The sequence below is a fragment of the Alligator mississippiensis genome, chromosome 8 (genome assembly GCF_030867095.1).
Source record: "Alligator mississippiensis isolate rAllMis1 chromosome 8, rAllMis1, whole genome shotgun sequence".
NCBI classification, from domain to species: Eukaryota; Metazoa; Chordata; order Crocodylia; family Alligatoridae; genus Alligator; species Alligator mississippiensis.
Genome location: NC_081831.1, coordinates 20,548,777 through 20,569,525, shown reverse-complemented (window position 1 = coordinate 20,569,525; position 20,749 = coordinate 20,548,777). Strand labels below are relative to the sequence as shown.

The window sequence follows — 20,749 nt, the reverse complement described above, 5'->3', positions numbered from 1 at the left end:
CCTCCAGGGAGCAGGCTGGTGCTCCACCATGCCACCAGCTCCTGTTGGAACACTTGTTTGCACTCTAATTGGCTATTTGTCAGCCAGTCAGAACACACATAAAGCATTACAGACAGACGTAGGTTTTTTAACACATTAAAACTGCGTTTGTTTCATCAGACAGAACGTTATCCACTCAAATTTACACCAATAACTGATTTTTTGTTTAAAAAGTCCTGCTGTATTCATCACCTTTAAGGAATATAAAAATCTATCAACCCTTATTACCACTACTGTTGCCATTACCCAAGGCAGTCCAATACATGCATTTATAGTTTTATATTTGTTAAGGAATTTTAATGCCACCTTCTTGATTCTAATGAACGATTTAAATTTTGAATCAATTCACTTGTTTTTCAATTCATTGTGTGCATTATTCCAAATGTGGTCTCTTCATTCACTGCCGCTGGTATTTTCAGCTGACTTGAGTTTGCTTCTTAATGCATCTAAGCATTAAAATAAAGTTTTCAAAGAGTTTTCACTCTTGTTCCTATATTTTATTACAGATTTGTTTTATGGCTGATAACAGTTTGGAAGATAGTGCCTCTTCTGTCACTAAATATTCTCAATCCCAAGTGTTTTTATCACCACAGCACTCTTCTGAAGACTAGAAGTGCTATTGTTTGTATTTGAGAGAGAGAGAGAGAGAGAGAGAGAGAGAGAGAGAGAGAGAGAGAGAGAGAGAGAGAGAGAGAGAGAGAGAGAGAGAGAGAGAGAGAGAGAGAGAGAGGGAGGGGGAGGAGAGAGCGCAAAGACTCAGAAAGGTTCAAGTTGGGTTCCCCAGGGGTCTGTTCTAGGTCCAATATTGTAATATAATAAAAGGCTTTGTCTGTCTGTCTGTCTGCCCGTAACACTTTATACGCACTCCGATTGGTCGTCTCAGCAGCCAATCACAATGCTGACAAACAACCAGAGCGTTCCAAGAGCGTTCCAGACAGGAGGCGGTGGCAGGTTGGAGCGTTGCTATGAAGGGTAAGGTAACTAGTAGGGTGAAAGTGCTAGACTTTAGGAAAGCTGATTTCAATTAACTCAGGCATTTAGTCAAGGACGCACTGCAGTGTAGGAGTTTTAAAGAGTTGGGAGCCCAGGAAGGGTGGCTGTGCCTTAAGAAAATGATCCTTCGGGCACAGAGGAAGATGATCCCGATGCGGGGAAAAAGGGGGAAAGGGGCCAAGAGGCTTCCTTGGCTGACCAGAGAAATCCAGAGCAGTCTACGGGCTAAAATGGGGGCATATAAAAAGTGGAAATGGGGAGAGATTACTAAAGAGGAGTATACCTCCTCTGCTCGCGCTTGTAGATTTCATAGACATTAGGGCTGGAAGGGACCTCGGAAGATCATCGAGTCCAGCCTCCCGCCCAAAGGGCAGGAAGTCAGCTGGGGTCATAGGATCCCAGCAAGATAAGCGTCCAGTTTCATCTTGAAAATCTTGTAGGGAGGCAGTTAGACGGGCCAAAGCTACCATGGAGCTGAGGATGGCATCCCAAGTAAAGGATAACAAAAAATTGTTCTTTAGATATATAGGGAGTAAAAGGAAGGCCCAGGGTGGAATAGGACCTCTACTAAATGGGCATAAGCAACTGGTGACGGACAGGGTGGGACAAGGCTGAACTCCTCAATGAGTTCTTTGCCTCAGTATCCCTAAGCGACAGGCAAGACAAGGCTCTCACTGGGATTGTAGAGAGGCAGCAGCAGCAGGACACCAGACTACCAAGCGTAGACCCTGAGATGGTGCAGAGGCACTTGGAGGAACTGGATGCGTTTAAGTCGGCAGGCCCGGATGAGCTCCATCCGAGGGTACTGAAGGCACTGGCTGACGTCATCGCGCAGCCACTGGTGGGAATATTTGAACACTCATGGCACACGGGCCAGGTCCCGGAGGACTGGAAAAGGGCCAATGTGGTCCCCATTTTCAAGAAGGGGAGGAAGGAGGACCCAGACAACTATAGGCCAGTCAGTCTCACCTCCATCCTAGGCAAAGTCTTTGAAAAAATTATCAAGGCTCACATTTGCAAGAGCCTGGCAGGACAAATTATGCTGAGGGGAAACCAGCACGGGTTCGTAGCAGGTAGATCATGCCTGACTAATCTAGTCTCTTTTTATGACTAGGTTACAAAACACCTGGATGCAGGAGTAGGGGTTGACATCGTTTAGTTAGACTTCAGGAAGGCCTTCGATATGGTATCCCACCCCACACTGGTGAACAAGTTAAGAGGCTGTGACTTGGATGACTACACAGTCTGGTGGGTGGCAAATTGGCTAGAGGGTCACACCCAGAGAGTTGTAGTGGATGGGTCGGTATCAACCTGGAAGGGTGTGGGCAGTGGGGTCCCGCAGGGCTCGGTCCTTGGACCGATACTCTTCAATGTCTTCATCAGCGACTTGGACGAGGGAGTGAAGTGTACTCTGTCCAAGTATGCGGATGACACAAAACTGTGGGGAGAAGCGGACACACTGGAGGGCAGGCACAAAACAACAGAATGCAGTTCAACAATGAGAAATGCAAAGTGCTGCACCTAGGGAGGAAAAATGTCCAGCATACCTACTGCCTAAGAAATGCCCTGCTTGGAGGCACGGAAGCGGAAAGGGATCTCGGAGTCCTAGTGAACTCCAAGATGAACATGAGTCGTCAGCGTGACAAAGTCATCAGAAAAGCTAATGGCACTTTATCGTGCATCAGCAGATGCATGATGAACAGAACCAAGGAGGTGATACTTCCCCTCTATCGGACACTGGTCAGACCGCAGTTGGAATACTGCGTGCAATTTTGGGCATCGCGCTTCAAGAGGGATGTGGATAACGTGGAGAGGGTCCAGAGAAGGGCCACACGTATGGTTAAGGGCTTGCAGGCCAAGCCCTATGAGAGACTAGGGCACCTGGATCTCTTCAGCCTCCGCAAGAGAAGGTTGAGAGGCAGCCTTGTGGCTGCCTATAAGTTCATCATGGGGGCACAGAAGGGAATTGGTGAGGCTTTACTCACCAAGACGCCCCCGGGGGTTACAAGAAATAATGGCCACAAGCTAGCAGACAGCAGATTTAGACTGGACATTAGGAAGAACTTCTTCACGGTTAGAGTGGCCAAGGTCTGGAACGGGCTCCCAAGGGAGGTGGTGCTCTCCCCTACCCTGGGGGTCTTCAAGAGGAGGTTAGATAGGCATCTAGTTGGGGTCATCTAAACCCAGCACTCTTTCTTGCCTATGCAGGGGGTCGGACTCAATGATCTATTGAGGTCCCTTCCAACCCTAACATCTACGAATCTATGATGCCGGGGATGGAATGTGGGGGGGCAAGGCCAGCAGCGCTGGCCTTGCCTCTCCCCACCAGCCCTGCTCCCTGGAGGTGGCAGAGACAGGGTGTTGGCCAAGGGCGAAAGAGGGGCAAGCTCCCTCCCCCCAAGCTCCTGGGAGGCGGTGGCAGCGTGAGGTGGTAGGTGCCGGCACTCCGGCCCCCCTCCACCCTCCCGGTCATTCCTGACAGGCAATTGTCTAGTTATTAAATATCTTCATTAGCTAATCTGTGGACAGCACCAAGTCAGGTGGATTTGCAGATACTCTGGAGAGTAGGGCTAGGTTTTAGAATGATCAGAATAGGCTGGAAAAATGGTTCACAATCAATCAAAAGAAATTCAACAAGGACAAATGTAGTCCTGCACTTGGGACAGAATTAGTGCATGCACAAAAACAAACTGGGAAATGACTGCCTAGGTTGCAGTACTGGAGAGAAGAAGCTGGGGGTTACAGTGGATCAGCAAATGTATATGAACCAACAGTGTGCTCTTGCTGCAAAAACAGCCAACAGCATGATGGGTTGTATTAGTAGGAGTGTCACTTGCAAACCAGGGTAAGTAATTCTGCTATGGTGAGGCCTCATCTGAAGTTCTGTGTCCAGTTTGGGGCCCCATACTTCAAGATGTGGACAGATTGGACAGTCCAGTAGAGAATGACAAAAATGATTATGGGCCTTAGAAGCAAGACTTAAGAGGAAACATTGAAAGAACTAGGTTTATTTAGTCTGGAAATGAGACATTACAGAAAACCAGGTTTAAGTGATCAGAAACTGATTTAAACCAGTAACAAAACAGATGTTCAGTGCACATAACAAGTCTGAAAAGGACTAAAAGCAGTTTGAGATAAACCTGGTTGAATGCAGTATCATACTTAACTGATTTGGGTCAAACAGGTTTATGCAATGTCTTCCCCAGACCTGTTCCTGGTTTAACTTAAACAGAGTCCTCCTAGCATCCCAGATGGTTTGCAGCCCTGAGCTGGGCTCTCTGCTCCACAGCAGGGCTGGCCACTCCCCTCTGTTCCCTGGCTGGAGTTCTGGCAGAGACTGCAGGTATAGTGGTATCTGCTTTGCTTTCTCCTGCTCCCCACCCCCCTCTCCACTCCCTACTCAAGCAAGGGATTCCCCTCCTCCCCTCTTCCCCATGGATCATAGCCAGCATGTGGTATGCTAACTAATGCTGACAGGTGTCTGTGTAAGGCAGACAGGACAAAGGCAGAGAGACAGGACAGTGTCCACTTACGGCTTTTTGGAGCTAATCAACAGGTAGGTGGTAATGTCCCTCCATTCTTTCCTTGGAAAAATCTGTTTAAGAAGAGCTTGAACTAATGAGAGGGGCTTTTGTTTTGTTTTGATGGGGTGCTAAAAGCTGTGTAACTTCCTGTGTAACTCCCTGCTGTGTAACTAAATGCTATGCAACTCCCTCCTGGCTCCCTTGCTGGTCAGGAGCAGCGAGGGAGGGGAGGAGGGGGCCTGCCCTAATCAGAGCCTCTTGCCGTGGACTGGCCACACTCCACTTAGCTCAGCACTGTAGAAGGGAAGGGAGGGCTGCTCTAGCACCCCCTGGCTTCTAGCCTGAGCTACTGCAGACATGTGCCTACATTTCTTCAGTCCAGAGGGGATGTATGTACAGTTGCAAACCAGTTCAGCCTAGCCAGGTTAGACTAACCTGCAAAGATGGAATCATTTCAGGCTCAGGCTTTCCCTAGCCAAGAAGAATGAGGGGGAGGATCTCATAACAGTCTTCAAATACCTGAAGGCCTATTGAAGAGAGGATGGTGATAGGCCTTTCTCTGTGTCTGTAAGGGACAGGACTAAGAGCAATAGACTCCAGCTTCAGTGGTAGAAATTTAGGTTGGAAATTAGCAGGAACTTTCTGACTATGAGGGTGGTCAAGCATTGGAACAGTCTACCTAGAGAAGCTGTGGAATCTTCAAACTTAGAAGTTTTCAAGACCAGGTTTGGACACACTTTGCTGGGATAGTTTAGTCAGGAATGATTGTGCCTTGAGCTGGACTGGATGGCCTCATGAGGTCCCATCCACCCATACTTTCCTATGATCCTAAAGGCACATAGGAAGACAGTGACACAGCAGGGAGTTGAAGCCAAGTCTCACAAGATCTAGATTATTGTAGTAACCACCACATCATCCCTTCCTCTGTACTGGGAGGCATGGAGTTTGAAATCATTACTATAGCAACTGTTATAGACAAGAAAAACTTAGAGACTTTATATTTAATTATATCCCATTTTTACATGAGGTGATGTAAACCACTTAAGAGGATGAAAATACTTTATAGCAGAGTTTGGCAACTTAGGGCCAGCAGGCTGGATCCAGTCTACCAAGCCATTTTATCCAAGCTATGAAGCCAAGAATATCGGTAGCAATTCAATGGCAGTGGGATTCACTTGCACATGTGATGACAACACCTGGGTTAGAAGGTGTCAGCCTGTCATGGACCAAGCTGCAGTATTTTGGCCAATCGCTACTAAAAGGTTGCTTTACAGAACTGGGGACAATTCCTTCAATGCAAGGACAAGAGAAAGCTATGAACAGCCTAAAGATAAAATATGGCAACATATGAGAAAACGTGGGAGGAAACACTTAAAACTTAAAAGGAAGTTCCGTTGATGGTAAGTTTTCCTCCTGGTAGTTTACAGCAAGGGAAGGAAGGAAAATGTGTAGTAAGTGGAGGAAATTTGGAATGACCTTAATCAGGTTCTACTTGGCAAGCAATGTGTCAAATCCATTATTTTATAGCTATGTTACAGAGAAAATTCAGATTTCTTGCCCAATACATTCATTTCAGCATGGTATTAATACATTCAATGAACCTATTTTAAAGACTGGCACTAGGTGGCAAGGGAAGTAAAGGGTCCAATTTCCCTGTCTCTCTCCATCTGCAGAGAGAGCAGCATTATTAGTTATTTGCACTTTGCACAGTATTTGTATAGTACACTTGTTTCAGTTTTAGATGGGTTTCGTCTTTCTGCTTCAATTATAACAAGCAAGAGACTTCTCTAAAAGGGATTTCTTAAAATGAAGGAGACTCAAGAGGGGAAAAGAGAGAGACCTGGTAAGAAAAACAAGCTAGGCCAAGAAAACTCATCACTTCCAAGTAAAAACAGGCAACTCAGAACCAATGCAGCTATCAATGGGGCTTTTGGAAGGAATATTAATGTAATATTTCTGAGAATCATATTGCAGGAAAGGTTGATTAAATGTCACACAAGAACAAGTTCTCCACTGCACTAAAATAAAAAAAACCACATTGATGGAGACTTGCTCATCTACACATAAAATGCATGATAAGGAACCAACTTGAGTAACCACTACACATAGTTTATAAAGTAAATTAAGTTCACGGTTAAAATAATTATTACTGAGAACAGAGTAAAAAAAAAAGACCACAATCTTTGGGAATTATTAATTTTAGGGGGCCCCATATATAATAGATACTTCCCCATTTTAAAACAAGCAAAACTGAAAACTTCGGCAAAGTCTGGCCTTTGCTTTTAATGCAAATTCTCTGAAACTATGCTAAGATAAAACTTCACAGTAGTTGAAGTCATGGCTTCAACTTCTTTGGAAAAATTTATCATAAAAATAAATAAAATAAATGAGCACTAGAGAGGTATCTATATGGGTTCATCTTCAAATGGATTCATGAGGAAAGGCTATTAGATTACAATGCCACCTTGTGGAATAGGATAAAATGAAAGATGGAAAAAACCCCAACACTACTTTTGTAGCATATTTTCAAACAGAATATAATGTTGCCAATAGCAGAGCTGGCAATACATTTGTTGCTTCTTATCTTATTGCATTTTTTAGAAGTTTATAGTAGAGAGTAACAATGGGAAAGACATGTTTCTCTCCATAACACTGATCAGAATGAGGCATCGAACTATCCTGTCAGAAATTTAAAACGTGCTCCTTTTCACTTTCCAACCTTCATTATGAAGAAATCACTTTGCTCGTCTGCTGCCTCCCTAAGAAATATGCCCTTTCTCCTAAATCCAAGGCCAAGCTTGCTATAGGAGACCACTCAAAGAGCTTCACCAGAGTGAGAAATGAAACAGAATCTAACTCTGGCCACGGAGAGACATTCATTTCTAGCAGTAAGAATTTCAGAGAAGTTCTTACTTGGAACTAGAATATACAGGCTCCAGCCACGGGGCTGGAACAAGCTACACACAGGCCAGGGAGCACTGGAAGGCTGCTCCTTGGGCCACCCCTGCCCTTAGGGGAGCCCCGTGCCTGGGAAGGAGGCAGGCTGTCAATCTGCAGTTGGCAGGTGTTGAAAGTGGCAGCAGTTGCCCCAGACACATGTCTCCACCCAAGGAGAATGCCCTCCCTGCCCCCACCATCCCTCCAAGAAACTAACTGGTGGGATAGGGGCCCATTGTTTTGTGATGGGAACCTCCCAGTTCCAATCACAGGAGAATAACTCCCCATGTCTTGCATTCCTCTAGACTGCCCTTGCCTCCCCCCCTCACTGCTCTGGGTTATTCTGCCACAGGTGCAAGGCTCCCCAGATCTTGCAACCACAGCACAATACCTGCCCTCCCCACAATGGTCCTGGGTTGACAAGAAGCAGTGTGAAATGGAAGCAGGTATCCAGGTTAGAGCCACACTGGTCTAGAGGCAAAAAGAATCAGAACTCATGGTATCTTTTATTAAACCAACTAGATGTTTGCAAAAAAAACCCCCAAAAAACTTAGTTTGCAAGCTTTTGGGCATGTGCACCCTTCTTCAAGCATAGAAGAAAAGACTGTAAAAGTTCTCCTAGGTAGAAATGAAAGTTCGTATTCCACAGAACATGGAGTAGGTGGAAGTAGGTGCATTCTCCCACAGCAGGAATGGTTCCAGGATGGTTTCTGCAGCAGGCTCCCCCCTCCCAACCAGCTGACTGGCAGGAGAGGGAGACCATTCTCCTGCAATGAAACCTTGTTTAGGAAGGATCCCCTCACAGGAGAATTTCCTCCTCCTCCAATCAGGTAACTGGCAGGAGAGTTGGATATTTTTCAGGGCATAGTCTCCTCAAGGCTTGCTAACAGCTCACCCCTGGGTGGGCTATGAGTGAGACAGTGCTCTCCCTTCTTCTCTTCTGGCAGGAGGGAGGGAGAGCAGAGAACTATGAGATGCTGGGTTTCCTCTGCACTCAAGAGAAGAGTAGTTCACATCAGATCGGGAGGAGGAAGGATATCTTCCTGGCAGGTATCCAATCTATCTTCTTGAAGAAGTGCCTGCTTTCTTCCACAAGAAATAACTTGAATAGCTGTACTCTCTCTTTTTGTGCAGAGAGAAAAGGCTTCTCTCTCAAACACAGCACCTGTTCACGGCCTCTGTCGCCTTACCATTTTTTGTTTTGCTTGTTATAGGACACATTAAGGCCACAGAACGTTTCTGTGTGACCTTGATTTGGACTTAAGGCTAACAATGAGCTCTACCTCAAAAAAAAGGAAAAAGGCAGATTACTAACCCACTTCCTCATTTAGATCCAACTTCTATCTTCTATCCTACCTCCTAGGCAAGTTTCCTGATCACTACACTATTGTGCAAAAGGTAGGTACAACCTCCTTGGCCATGACAGGCTAAGATGGAGAGCTACAAAAGTAGATATATTAACAAATTTCTAGATAATTGAGCAAGGTAGAATAGGATCATGGTTAGTGATGTGCATCCTTAGATCCTGTATAACTGCCATTTGGCCATCTTAGAGGTAGCATCTAATGATTTGGGAACTCTGTGCACACCTTACAAGTTCTTATAGTTTTAAAAACATCTTATTTAATTCGTGGTTCGGGGTATGTTAAACTCACCATCTGCTGCCATGGCTGCATAATGCATCTTCCAGATAAGGGGCAAAGAGGATTGGTAAATGGTGAGAGATCCCATTCAAATGGAAGCACCTTGGGACAATGCCTCACATTCATAAAGCCATCCTTCATAAAGCCAGTTTTTCCAACCTCTCCAAAGGGGGCTGAGGTTTAGAGATTGGAAATTCCCTACACAGGAGAATGAAGAGATCAGGTATTAGCATGGGTTCTTAAAGCCACCAAAATTGAGATATTTGGGGGAACTCAGAGGGACCAACAGACAAGAAGTTTGGGGAGGAGAAAGAAACAAACTGTCTGCTTTTGTTTAAAACAAAACAAAAACCAAAACCAAACACACACACACGCACACACAAAAAGAGCCCAGCTGAGAAAGAGGGAAATTAGCCACACTAAACATACCCCATGATTTTGAGAACTGATACGCATGAGAGAGGATCCTAGACTTCTCAGAGGCTTCTGACCTAAACCTAAGGAAGTTTCAGGAAATGTGTACAGGAAATGTGCACAGTGATTTATGTTTTGTGCCGACTAAAGTAAAGCATAGTTGTTTGGGGAACCCTTAAAATTACGTGCATCTCTGCTTCAACTATCACATGTCTCTAATGAAGTGAATTGCAAACCCACAGCCCGCAGAAGATAGAAGTGCTAAGAAAGGATGAACTTAAGCTACTGGGTGTATAAACACTAGTCTTGGTGGCCTAGGGCAGCTGGGCTGACTTGGAAACAGCCATGGGAAATTTGCCATTGACTTCATATAAAGCCTACTGGGTTTCTAAAGGAGATGCAATTGAAACGACCATGGGCCATAATTTATTGGAATCTGGTAGTGGAGGTCAAACATTTATCATCAGTTTAAGACTACTCCTGAAATCAGTGGGAATCTTACTATTGGAAAAGTAAACTGCAAAGAAAACAACATGTTTCAGATTTTCTCTTATTTGTCTGACATATCTGGGCATCTTCTGGCCTGCACATAATGAAAGCCATAGTGAAAATTAAGCAGTAGCTCCTTGTTCTACCCTACATCAACAGGACTCTTCATTAAAACAAGCATGCTCTGACTGCAGGGACAAGAAAAGCACATAAACCCCATCATGTGCTGGCAGCAGCCTAGTAAAGAAACTGAAATTCTATCTGAAGAAATAAAAGCTATAGAAATACTGAGCTTAAATTTACAGTTACATCAATGTTGGTCTGTTTTATTGCCACACTGACTGCTACACAGTTCTTAGACAACAGGGATATTGGCGATGCCATGCCACCATATTATATTCATACCAAAAGCAGAAATCTCCACTTGTCTTATCCTCCTAGACCAAGAGAATGGTAACTGCTAAACAAAAACAAAATAAAACAAAAAACACACATTACAACTTCAAATGAGGCATGAAGACAGAAAAAGGTAAGAGTTGAAAAAACAAAGACACTTATCATGGAAATGTCTTCAGAATTAAAAAGGAAGGAATGGGAGAGAGAAAGAGATATCAAAATTATTCTGGTGTGAACCTCAAGTGGTACCACTGAAATCTAACAGGTTACTTGGGATTTAAACAAAATAAATGAGATCACACAGAGGCAAACAGAACACCTTCCAAAGTTATCTAGGAGGTAACAGTCATTTACAAAATGCCCATAGTTACCTGAGAAGTTTTTGACTACAGTATTTAAATAATTTTAGTGCTAATGAGAGAGACGGGAAGGAGAAATGCTACAAGAAATATGCTATAAACTCGTGCTTTTTAGCACTACTATTAAAAAACAACCCAATCAGACAGTATAAAATAGCCATGAGCCAATATAGTGTTTATGGATACATAAACTGTTACACAAACACAGGAAGATTCACGGGGTGGTTTCAATATGGCAATAGCAGCCAGCCCTCCCCACCACCATCTCACAAACAAAAATCAATGTGGAGAGTGCAAGAGAGGTCACTACCATCCAATGTGGATCCTCCTCAGTTTCCTGTTTCACATCATCTCAAAATCTCTATCACAGTTGCCACCTTTATACTTAAAGGGGAACGGGGAATACATTATCTAGCAATATTGTCTGGACCTTGCATTTGTACTAGAACCTTTCAAAGGGGAGAAAAATATCTGACAAGCAAGATATTGTTAGACATTGAGTGCACGCTGCATACAAGTAGTCCTTACTCTTTCCCCTGTAGTGTTGTTCACATAAACATGGGAACCTGCCTATGTAGTAAAAGCACAGAAGTTGGCAGGGGGACTCAAAGACAAATACAACACCCTAGATTACTACTACTATTTTTTTTTAAAGAAAACTTCATATACTATGTTGATTACACCCCTTTAACAAAAAGAGAAAAGAAATTAAAAATCAGTCATGAATACTGTAGCTATCTCCATAATTCTGTCCATAAATGATAAACATCAGATTACAAAAGCAGAGCTGTCTATAGATCTGAGTTCAGAGCTTCACTTCAAAACGAGTTACAAACAAGCAGAATTAACTTTCTTTCATAGACTCACACACTGAAAGGTTGACAGGATTATTATGGCCTATATTTAATTTCATGACAGCATTAACAGTTTCATTAAATACAATATGCTAACCCAGACTCGGACTGAACTTGGACATGGTTTTGAGAAAGAGAATAAATGATGGCAAATTCACCATACCTTTAGTGAAGTTATGCCATTAGTTAACTACCCTCATTGTTTTTTTTAAAAAAAGGTCTCATTTCTATTCTGAATGTGTCCAACTTCAACTACCAAGTAATGGATCTCTGTCTGCTATCATCAAATACATTCCCCATTGAAGTACTTAACAACCATGTTCAAGTCACCTCCTAACCTTCTTTTTTGTTAAGCCACATACACTGAACTCCTTTAATCTTTTACTGTAAGGCAGTTTATTTCTGGACCTTGAATTATTCTTGGAGCTTGTTTTGAAGCCTCCCTAGTTCATTAGCATCCTTTCTGAAATGTGGACACCAAAAAATGGAGACAATGTTTCACCAAAAAATGGATACAATAATGGTCCACCTGCTTCCATATTTCTATTTGACATTAGTTTGTTTATACATCCTGTTAGTATTTCCTCTTAGTTAATGCACCATACTACAAACATATAACTATCATGACCTTATCTTTCCAAATCACATTCCTCTTCCCGTGGATATGACCTATATTTTGGGTTCCTAACCAGAAACACAGTAAGTATACATTATAAAAAGTGTATATAAAATGTACTATAACTATATAGAATTATAACATTAATACAAAAGCAGTCATAAATATTGATATATTGTAGATTATGTAATGCCAAAATAATTTGAGATCTATCAGTTAGGCAGTTTTTAATTAAGTTAGTATGTGCTGGAATGATTTTGCATAGTGCTATTAGAAAATTATGTCATACCAAATCAAATACCTTAGGAGAGTATTAATTAGGATATATCGACAGTTACTTTTATCACTCCAATCTGTAATTTTATCAACTAACAATATCAGTTACTTAAACATAATTGCTTTTTAAGGGGAGTTTCCTGTGAAGGGAACCATGACATGCATAATGCATTGGACACAAATCTTTTATGATTTTTATAGAATTTCAACTTAAGCCATTTCCTACCACAGGAAGTTGACTTCTTGTCCACCATCTTCACATGCCGAGTTTGATTGCGAAGCTTGTCATCTGTGTTTTCTACTAAATTGGTTAGGTCATCAATGATCTCTGGGGGAAGAAACAGCAAGACACAACATTAATATCTGATCTTCTTTGCATCATATCTCAACACACACAATTCTATCAGGCTGTGAAATGGAAACCATCTGCACCCTTTTGTTTTCCAATACTGTAGACAAGTATTTTACAGTCCTGGGACAACAGCAGGAATTAATTTAAAGAACACATGAATTTAAAGGTGCAGTATTGCCCAGGATTTGTGATAGGACAGGTCTAAGCACCTTCAGTTATACCGTTAGCATGCTTTTCCTCACAAAAATAAAGAGAAAGCAACCTCACAATAAAGACAGCCTGAAACAGCAGTTCATTATAGATAACTATACCACAGAATTGTATTTACCACATAATTTTAAGCATTTTTTTTCCTCCATACAAATGACTCAAGTAGGATCCCATGGCATTCTGGGGTGCTGCAAGATCACTTTAAGAGTACTGTGGAGTAACACGAAAATTAGTACTCTTAGGAGTGCAAACACCTGCACATGATTCACAAGATAAACCTACAGATTTCAAATAGAAAATCACAGCATCAAAACATTCTAACCTGCTGTGGTCTTTCTGATGTCTTTGCAACAGAAAATTGTTCTATTATTTTTCCATAGTCAAAAAACGAGAGAAAGCTAAAACCTGGCATTTTCCCTGGGTGTCTCAAGTCTAATGAGGAGTGCCTTGGGTTTAAAACAAGGTTGACAACCACTGCACTATGCCATTCTTACTGCAGATCTACCACAACAGAAACTCTAATGATATTATCAATAAAATGCCAATAGCCAAAGTTTATTGCTCTTTCATTTCACCCAAGTGTCACAAACTGGACTCGAACAAATCTGAATGCACAGAAGTAGCATATCTTCTGGTGATAAGAGAGAATCATATGCAATTAATTTTCCAGAAATAATTCTATTTTCCTGAAGGTCTGATTCCTGTTGGTAAATAATAGTTCAGACAAAGAAATAATTAATTTTATTCCCTGAAATATGGCAATCTTGAATCCAGGATTTGCTTGACACGGAAAGCGGTTCACAGTAACTGGGGTTTTTGAAAATGCTTCTGAAAGCATCCTGAACTGGTCTCATTCTTGTGATCCCAGCAGACCAGAAGAAATCTCACATTGTTTCAATTACTGCAATCTGCACATGGCACTCCAGTTTATAGTCTAGTTTATAGCTTTAAAACAAAGCATTGCACACCAAAAGCAACCTCTCTGGAACACACTTTTTACTGGAGGGGTGAAAGAGCCAACATATTCTAGGCCACACCCTGTCCAGCCCAACGCACTTGCTGAATTTATTCTTGCCCTGGAAATCAGAGTGTTCTAAAAGGCCTAGATTGAGATTATCAAAACTTGGTTCCTAAAGTTAAGGCAGTATTTCCACATCCAATAACCTTCTAACTAGATGGCATACCCAGAGTTTGTTCAGTAAATATACACATGCTTCTTATTTCTGGAATTGTGAATACCCTACATTTCAACTGGTTTCCATCGTGTGGTTAAGGAATAAATGTTGTGTGAAAAATAAATTAAATAAAGTAGTATAAATTATCAGGAGGACAGCAGCCAGAAACTGAGTAAGGTTTCAACGTGTGTCCCTCTAGTTATTTCTTGCAATCTCCCTGCTATTGATCAATGTCTTAATAAATTCAATTCCATGTCTTTTCCAATAAATTCTGAGCTTGCTGGAGTTTGAACTGACAGGTGGCGAGATGTGAAGTCATTCGTACACAAACAGATCCTAGTATTGCATTTCTCAGTTATAGCACTGATGAAACGTCAAGACTTATAATGCACTGTCAGAAAGAGGGGAAAAAAAGAAAACGTCCCAAAAGAGCATACCAGATTCAAGTTTGTTACATTTCTAACACAAAAGTATTCACAGCCTTTTAATTTTTCAATAAATATAATACCTTCTTCACACTGTGGCTGTGGGTTATACAGCACAATTGCTGAAGTTTAAGACCTTTATCACTGACTGCATTATAGAAAGAAATCAGACTATTTTAAACCACAGATTTCCCTAGTTTCTCCCCCTTAGGGGGACAGGTGGTTATGCTAATGGTATGTTAGGCTGTGCTATCAAGCTTTCCAGCTAACTTTAACAGAAATTCTTCAACATGCAAGGAATGCAGAAGAAGGTGCCTCCTCCAACAACTTCTGGAACACTTTTTCATAAATTTTGAGCTGAACATTAGTTTTGCATCAGTATATGAAAGGAAAAATGCACAACATTTTTTGCATCAAAAGATAAGTTACATTTCTTATGCATATTTTGCATTTTTTGGTATTCCCTCTTACACCAGCTGTGGAGAATTTATAAATGAAAATACAGATATAAAACTTATTTCTTGACCAAATAAATAGATTCTGTAAAAGTTTAAAATTAGTGTACTTTGCAATGTTCCTCACATATGACTGGGCAAACTATTAAGGCAATGTGACAGCTTTCCAAAAGCCAACAAAGGCAGTGTGGGGCTTTTACCTTTCATGGGAAGTCAATAGGCATCTTACTGTCATTTGTACCTATGTTTGTTTCCAGGATGTAACTTTTTGGACAAAAACAACAACTAATCATAGCATCAACTCCACTCCATACTTACATACAGAGCCGACCCTAGGTGGATGCAGGGCCCAGGGCAAATCAGCCTGCGTGTGGCCATGGTACCTCCACAAAGTGGGGGGGACTTCGTGCTTGTTCCTTGGTGCAAGGCTGAGCCACCAGCTCCAGGCGGGCCCTGCGGGAGGGGCCGTGGCCACTCTGCCCGGCTCTGTGGGGCCCTCCCAAAGCACAGGGCCTGGGGCAGTCACCCCAATTCGCCGTACCATAGAGACGGCTCTGCTTACATAACAGGGTATTGGAAATGAAAATATGCCTGTACCACAAAAATGAATACAAAGTCTTAAAATAGTGGCTTACAACCTTTGCAAGCAACGGGCCAGAACAACTCTGCTCCGATTCAACGCACCAGTGGGCAGGTCAGCAGGAAGGAGCTTTCGCTGTGCTTGCACTGGGACCAAGCAGTTGGCAGCTGTGCCTGTGCCACTGCCAAGCCTCTTCACCAGGCCTGGGCAACTTCCAGCTGTATCTGCACTGCTGCCACTTTTTCCCAGCCCCCCAAAATCCTTGGAGGAGGACAGATGGGGTGGGGAGAAGGGGTGCAGGTGCAGCTCTTCACTGTCCAGCCTGGGCATGGGCACAGCCTTCTGGCTCTGCAGACCAGATCCAGTGGCTCCATGGGTGGGATCTGGCCCATAGGCTGTATGTTGACAAGCCGTCTTAAAATATTACATTCTTTTTTTCTCTCCCTCAACTTAACCCAGTTTACATAAAGAGAACTTGAAAGCCACACATCATCTCCTTCTCCTCCCTTTATTTACATTCTTTCCACAATTATTTTGCTTTCCTAAAACAGAAGCTCCATCACAAAGCAGCAATCTTCATCCCAACAGACAGAGATATTATATATTTACCCAGGGCAGAATGAAAAAAACCTGTTCACACAGGTAAAGGTGTTAGAATCATACACGACAACTTTTATTTTTGCCAGGCTGGGGGAAAGCACCTAACAGGATAGACATCAGAAGGCTTTACACCTTTCTGGTGATAGTCTTCTACCCAAGAGGGACCCGGGCCCTTGGGCCCCCACATACTCAGCACCTCTGGTTAGAATGATGTAGCTGTGATGGTCCACAAAAAAAAAATGTATGTAAAATCTTTCCCAACCATATGGTTGGTTCAGTAAGAGATACTACCCACAAACCGCCTTGCCTCTTACATGTGTGAAATCATTCACAATAAGATTGTACTGGGTGCTCATCTTACACATGCCATTTTCCTAACTGTTTATTCAGACATGAGGCTTGAACTGCAGGCTTAGCTCGGTACATCATTTAGACGTTAATTCTTTTTTCCTCCTTCCCCAAAAACCCAAAGCCTGCAATAGCAGCACTTTTTGTAAGCATATCTGTCTTATATGATTGCCCACACAGGAAATCAGCACAATGCTACATACATTGCTAGGCAAATTTTCTCATGTTTGCCTCTAAATGAAAAAGCGTGCTGACAGTTCCCATCACAACTCAGTTTCCCATCGCTGTCAAGGCCAAAACGATAAGCACATTTGGGAAATAAGAAACTTTCTTTTGCCAACACTGACCAGACCCTCCTAGACAAACATCCTGGTGATCCAGCTGCAACTAAATGAGAAAAAAAAACAAATGCAACCAAGAATATTTTTTGTTTCAAAGCTTGAGGTATTATGATTGGATTCTTTCTCTCCTCTCCTTCCCCAAGATCTCCTGAATCTGGATATTAACAATGACCCATATCCTCATTAAAACACGTACACACATGCGCGTGCACACACAAAACAACAGCCAGTTCTTTTCTGATGAGGTGGCCTGTGTAGTCTGAGAGAAATTTTTTTTTATGTCCTGAATATTTTCTGACACCACTTGCTTTTAATTATAAATGTAACTAGCTCAGCTGGGTCCGTTTCAGTAAGCAAGCATCTTCATTTCCAAACACAATATACAAAACAGAGGAGTCCCAGTGAAATCCTGGCAATGCTGAGCACTCAGTGAAACCTGCCTTTGTGCAGCTGTGCTAGAGTTGAAGTCAGGATAGGGAGCTTCTTCCTCAAGTCACCTGCTCAAAAGACAGATTCAGCCTGGCCAAAAAGGTTGTGATAGATATAAAAGATGCCAGAAAAAGCCAAGAGCTTGGTAAAAGTAGTAATCTCAGAGTGCTGTTTTTAGAACAGAAAGTAGGTGTCCTCCACATAGACACAGTGTGGCTGTGTTGGGAGAGGTGTGGTTACACCACTGGAACAGGTACAAGCAGTAGCCTTACACAGTGATACTCAGCCTTTCCTATTACTTCCCCCCTCCATAGGTTTCCTGCAATTCAGGCTCGTAAGAGTCTTCACCAGATGATTCAATTAAGAGACTTCTCAACAGCAAAAAGTAAAATTTGACTACAATGGATAGAAGTTTAGAAAACAGATTTTTCAGTGAAAAGCTATTTTAATCCTTAATATTTCTAAATTTCTAGGCAGGCAAGACAGCTGTAGGAGAAAGATGCTCCATTTCTGAAAATACAAGATAAGTACTGACAGTCCACACACTTCACTCATTGATAAGATCCCAATTTTCCACCTATAGCGGAAAAGAATCATGACAACCTTTCACTCAACATCTGGGAAAAAACTCTAATTCCCCCATTATCTACAATCCAGGAACACAGAATTGTAAGGCAGGCACAGATTGACAGAAGCACAAAAAAATGAGAGCTTCCTGTTTTATTACACAGCAAAAGTTGACTAATGAAAGTTTGCTAGTGATTTTATGAAGGATTTTTCACTGTACTGCAAACCACACTTAATGGTCTTGCTGAGTTGTCCACTTACCAAAAGTAGTTAATTAGTCTTCTTCCAGTGGAACGGACTCACAGCAGAGAAGATAAGATGTGTGGTATAAACTTATAAGCTTAAGTATTTGACTAATCTAGACACAGCTGGAAGGAGGGAAAGTTTGCAAACTTATTCCAATGCAGAGTATGTATGAAATCCATCAGAAATTAGGCCAGATGGTACCACTTAAACCAATGGGAGCTTCTGCCTAAACCTGATAGTACAATCTGACCTACCACAAAGACCTAAGCGTAACCCTTCAAAAATGCACACATGTTCCTTTGACATGTTCAGAAGGATCACCTAGGGGAACAGCCAGTTTAACCCTCAGACAATGCGCTGGTTGGGTCCACTAATGGTACAGTTACTAGGTTTCCAGAGAAAATTGTGGAGATTTAAGTTTGTGTGTTATGAAATGTTGGTAAGGCATCCCCATTCAACCACTGACTTATTCTTTTGCAAGATGGCCACAGAAAAATAGTGATTGCAAAAGATTCAGATTTCTGAAAATTTTGGATACTCTTCTGAAAGTCAAGTCTGCAAATATGGACCAGAAGTCTCAAAAGGACAGTTTTCTTCAAACATCTATGCACTTGAGGGTAGCATCTGAGTGTGCAACAGCTTTATTTGGGTGAACAAAAGATGACTTTATATGGGTTGGCTTTCTTCTACACATAAAAGATTTGTTGTTGAAGTTGACAATTCCTTTATTCCAACTATATGGAATTTCATGAAGACTTTATGTAATTTGGATTAAATCCAGGCAAGAGTCTGTAAGTAAGGACCCAGCATTTTAGTGATAATATCCCCAGAGTCAATGAAAAGGGCAACTACATGTGTGGATAAATAAGCAGGTTGTGGTATTCTGAACAACTTGGCACAATTTTTAAAAATAAGGTCAGAGGCTTTATTCTTGGGCACGGTACATTTTGTTACACAGAAAGCAAACCAAGCTTGATAATCGGTTAGTTGCTTCCAAAGTCAGAATAGGTGGGAAAAGCTAGAGTCAGCCTCTGGAAACTTGGGAAGTGCTTTGTACTAGTAACAAGTGGCAAATAAAGGAAAGTTATCAGCCAATTCAAAATCAGTTCTATTCACTGCTTCCCAGCCAGATACAGATCAAAAAAGAAAGGAGGAAGCCTGCAAAGCAAAGAGGCAATGTGCATATCAGCACTGGAGGTTCCTTCCATCCCAGAATATTTTTTTAAAATAATACTAAAGAAAGTCCATTTAGGATTAAATTTAGCTCAAATTACTTACAAGTGTTTTTCAACTAAGAAAAGAAAAGAAAAAGACAAAGACAAAGAAAAACCATATCTCTATTCTGCTTTGAATCAATTTCTATATCTATAAGGGCCTAACAACCAGGTTCTTAACTGAATTTGATACATCAGAAGGATTAAAAAACCTGACTTTTTGACATGCTTCATAGATCACAGCAAATTCAAGACCTTATTGATAGATGTAGTCAACCTGTGAAGGATGAACCTGATTTGTTTAAGAATGATGAATTGTCTAGCATGGATATGTCACTTAATCCTTTTCTAACTCTTATTGAAATTAAAGAAAGAATGGAGCAACTAGCTAGGCAGCAACTGTTAAATACGCTCCAATTAGCTCTATTACTAAGATTTGGAATCTTAAACATCAAATTCATGGTGGGAAAATATGGACTTTAAATTATTCCTTGGTATTTATGGTTTATATAGTTATTTCTTTGAATTAAATATCTGTAGTGTGATTAATGGGAGTGTACAAGCATTCACCTGATACCTGGAAGATTGTTCTCCCACAAGGGGCACGTTTCCCCCACAAGGATAAATTGAATTAACACTTGTACACTCATAGTTTCTACCAGGAGAGTGACAGTTCTCTCAGTAGTAATGTAATAATGCCTGTATGTTGCATGGTGTCACCACATTTTCCTCTGTTTTTGAATTATGTTCTCCACCTATGTGCACACCTGGGTACAATGATTAACATAGAATTGACCATCATCAAGGAAAAAAATCCTTTCTGAAATTAGTAGAGTCAGATAATCTGCCATTTCAAAGAGATGTGCAAGTATTTACACAATTTAAAATGCGTAAGAATGAAATCCATATCAGGTCTGTCCGAGGCTAGGAATCTAAAAAAAGCTATGCTAAAGATGGCTGCAGAAAGTACAGAGATTACTTTAAACAGGTAAAAATGCTCTTTTTTTGAGAAAATGATTCTTTAAAGATTTTGATTTTGTATAAATCAGCATTGAAAATATGCACAAAATCTTGAAAAAAAGTTTTGCTTCAAGTAAAAATAAACACTGATTCTTTATCTAAAATGATATTTCTCATTCTGTCTAGCTATGGCATGGATAATTTCAGAACCTCTCCTGGGATGCTCTGATGGGCATGACCCACCCACTATCATGGCAATATGTCATTTCCCAAGGAAAAATATGAACATCCGGTCACTTACATTTGT

General features: G+C 41.6%; 1 protein-coding gene across 3 annotated transcripts in view; it reads right to left on the bottom strand.

Moving 5' to 3' along the window:
* STX8 (syntaxin 8) overlaps positions 1-20,749 on the bottom strand; it is a 177,818-nt gene that overhangs the window by 63,276 nt on the left and 93,793 nt on the right. For 2 of the 3 annotated variants that reach the window (XR_009463854.1, XR_009463855.1), the window contains exons 7-8: positions 12,767-12,868; positions 9,149-9,334 (exon numbers count right to left, since the gene is read on the bottom strand). Coding sequence is in view for 1 of the 3 variants with exons in the window: in XM_006271807.4 (XP_006271869.3) it covers positions 12,767-12,868 (102 nt within the window). In the remaining 2 variants the exon portion in view is untranslated. The remainder of the gene's footprint in view (positions 1-9,148; positions 9,335-12,766; positions 12,869-20,749) is intronic. The other variant, XM_006271807.4, reaches the window with a different exon arrangement.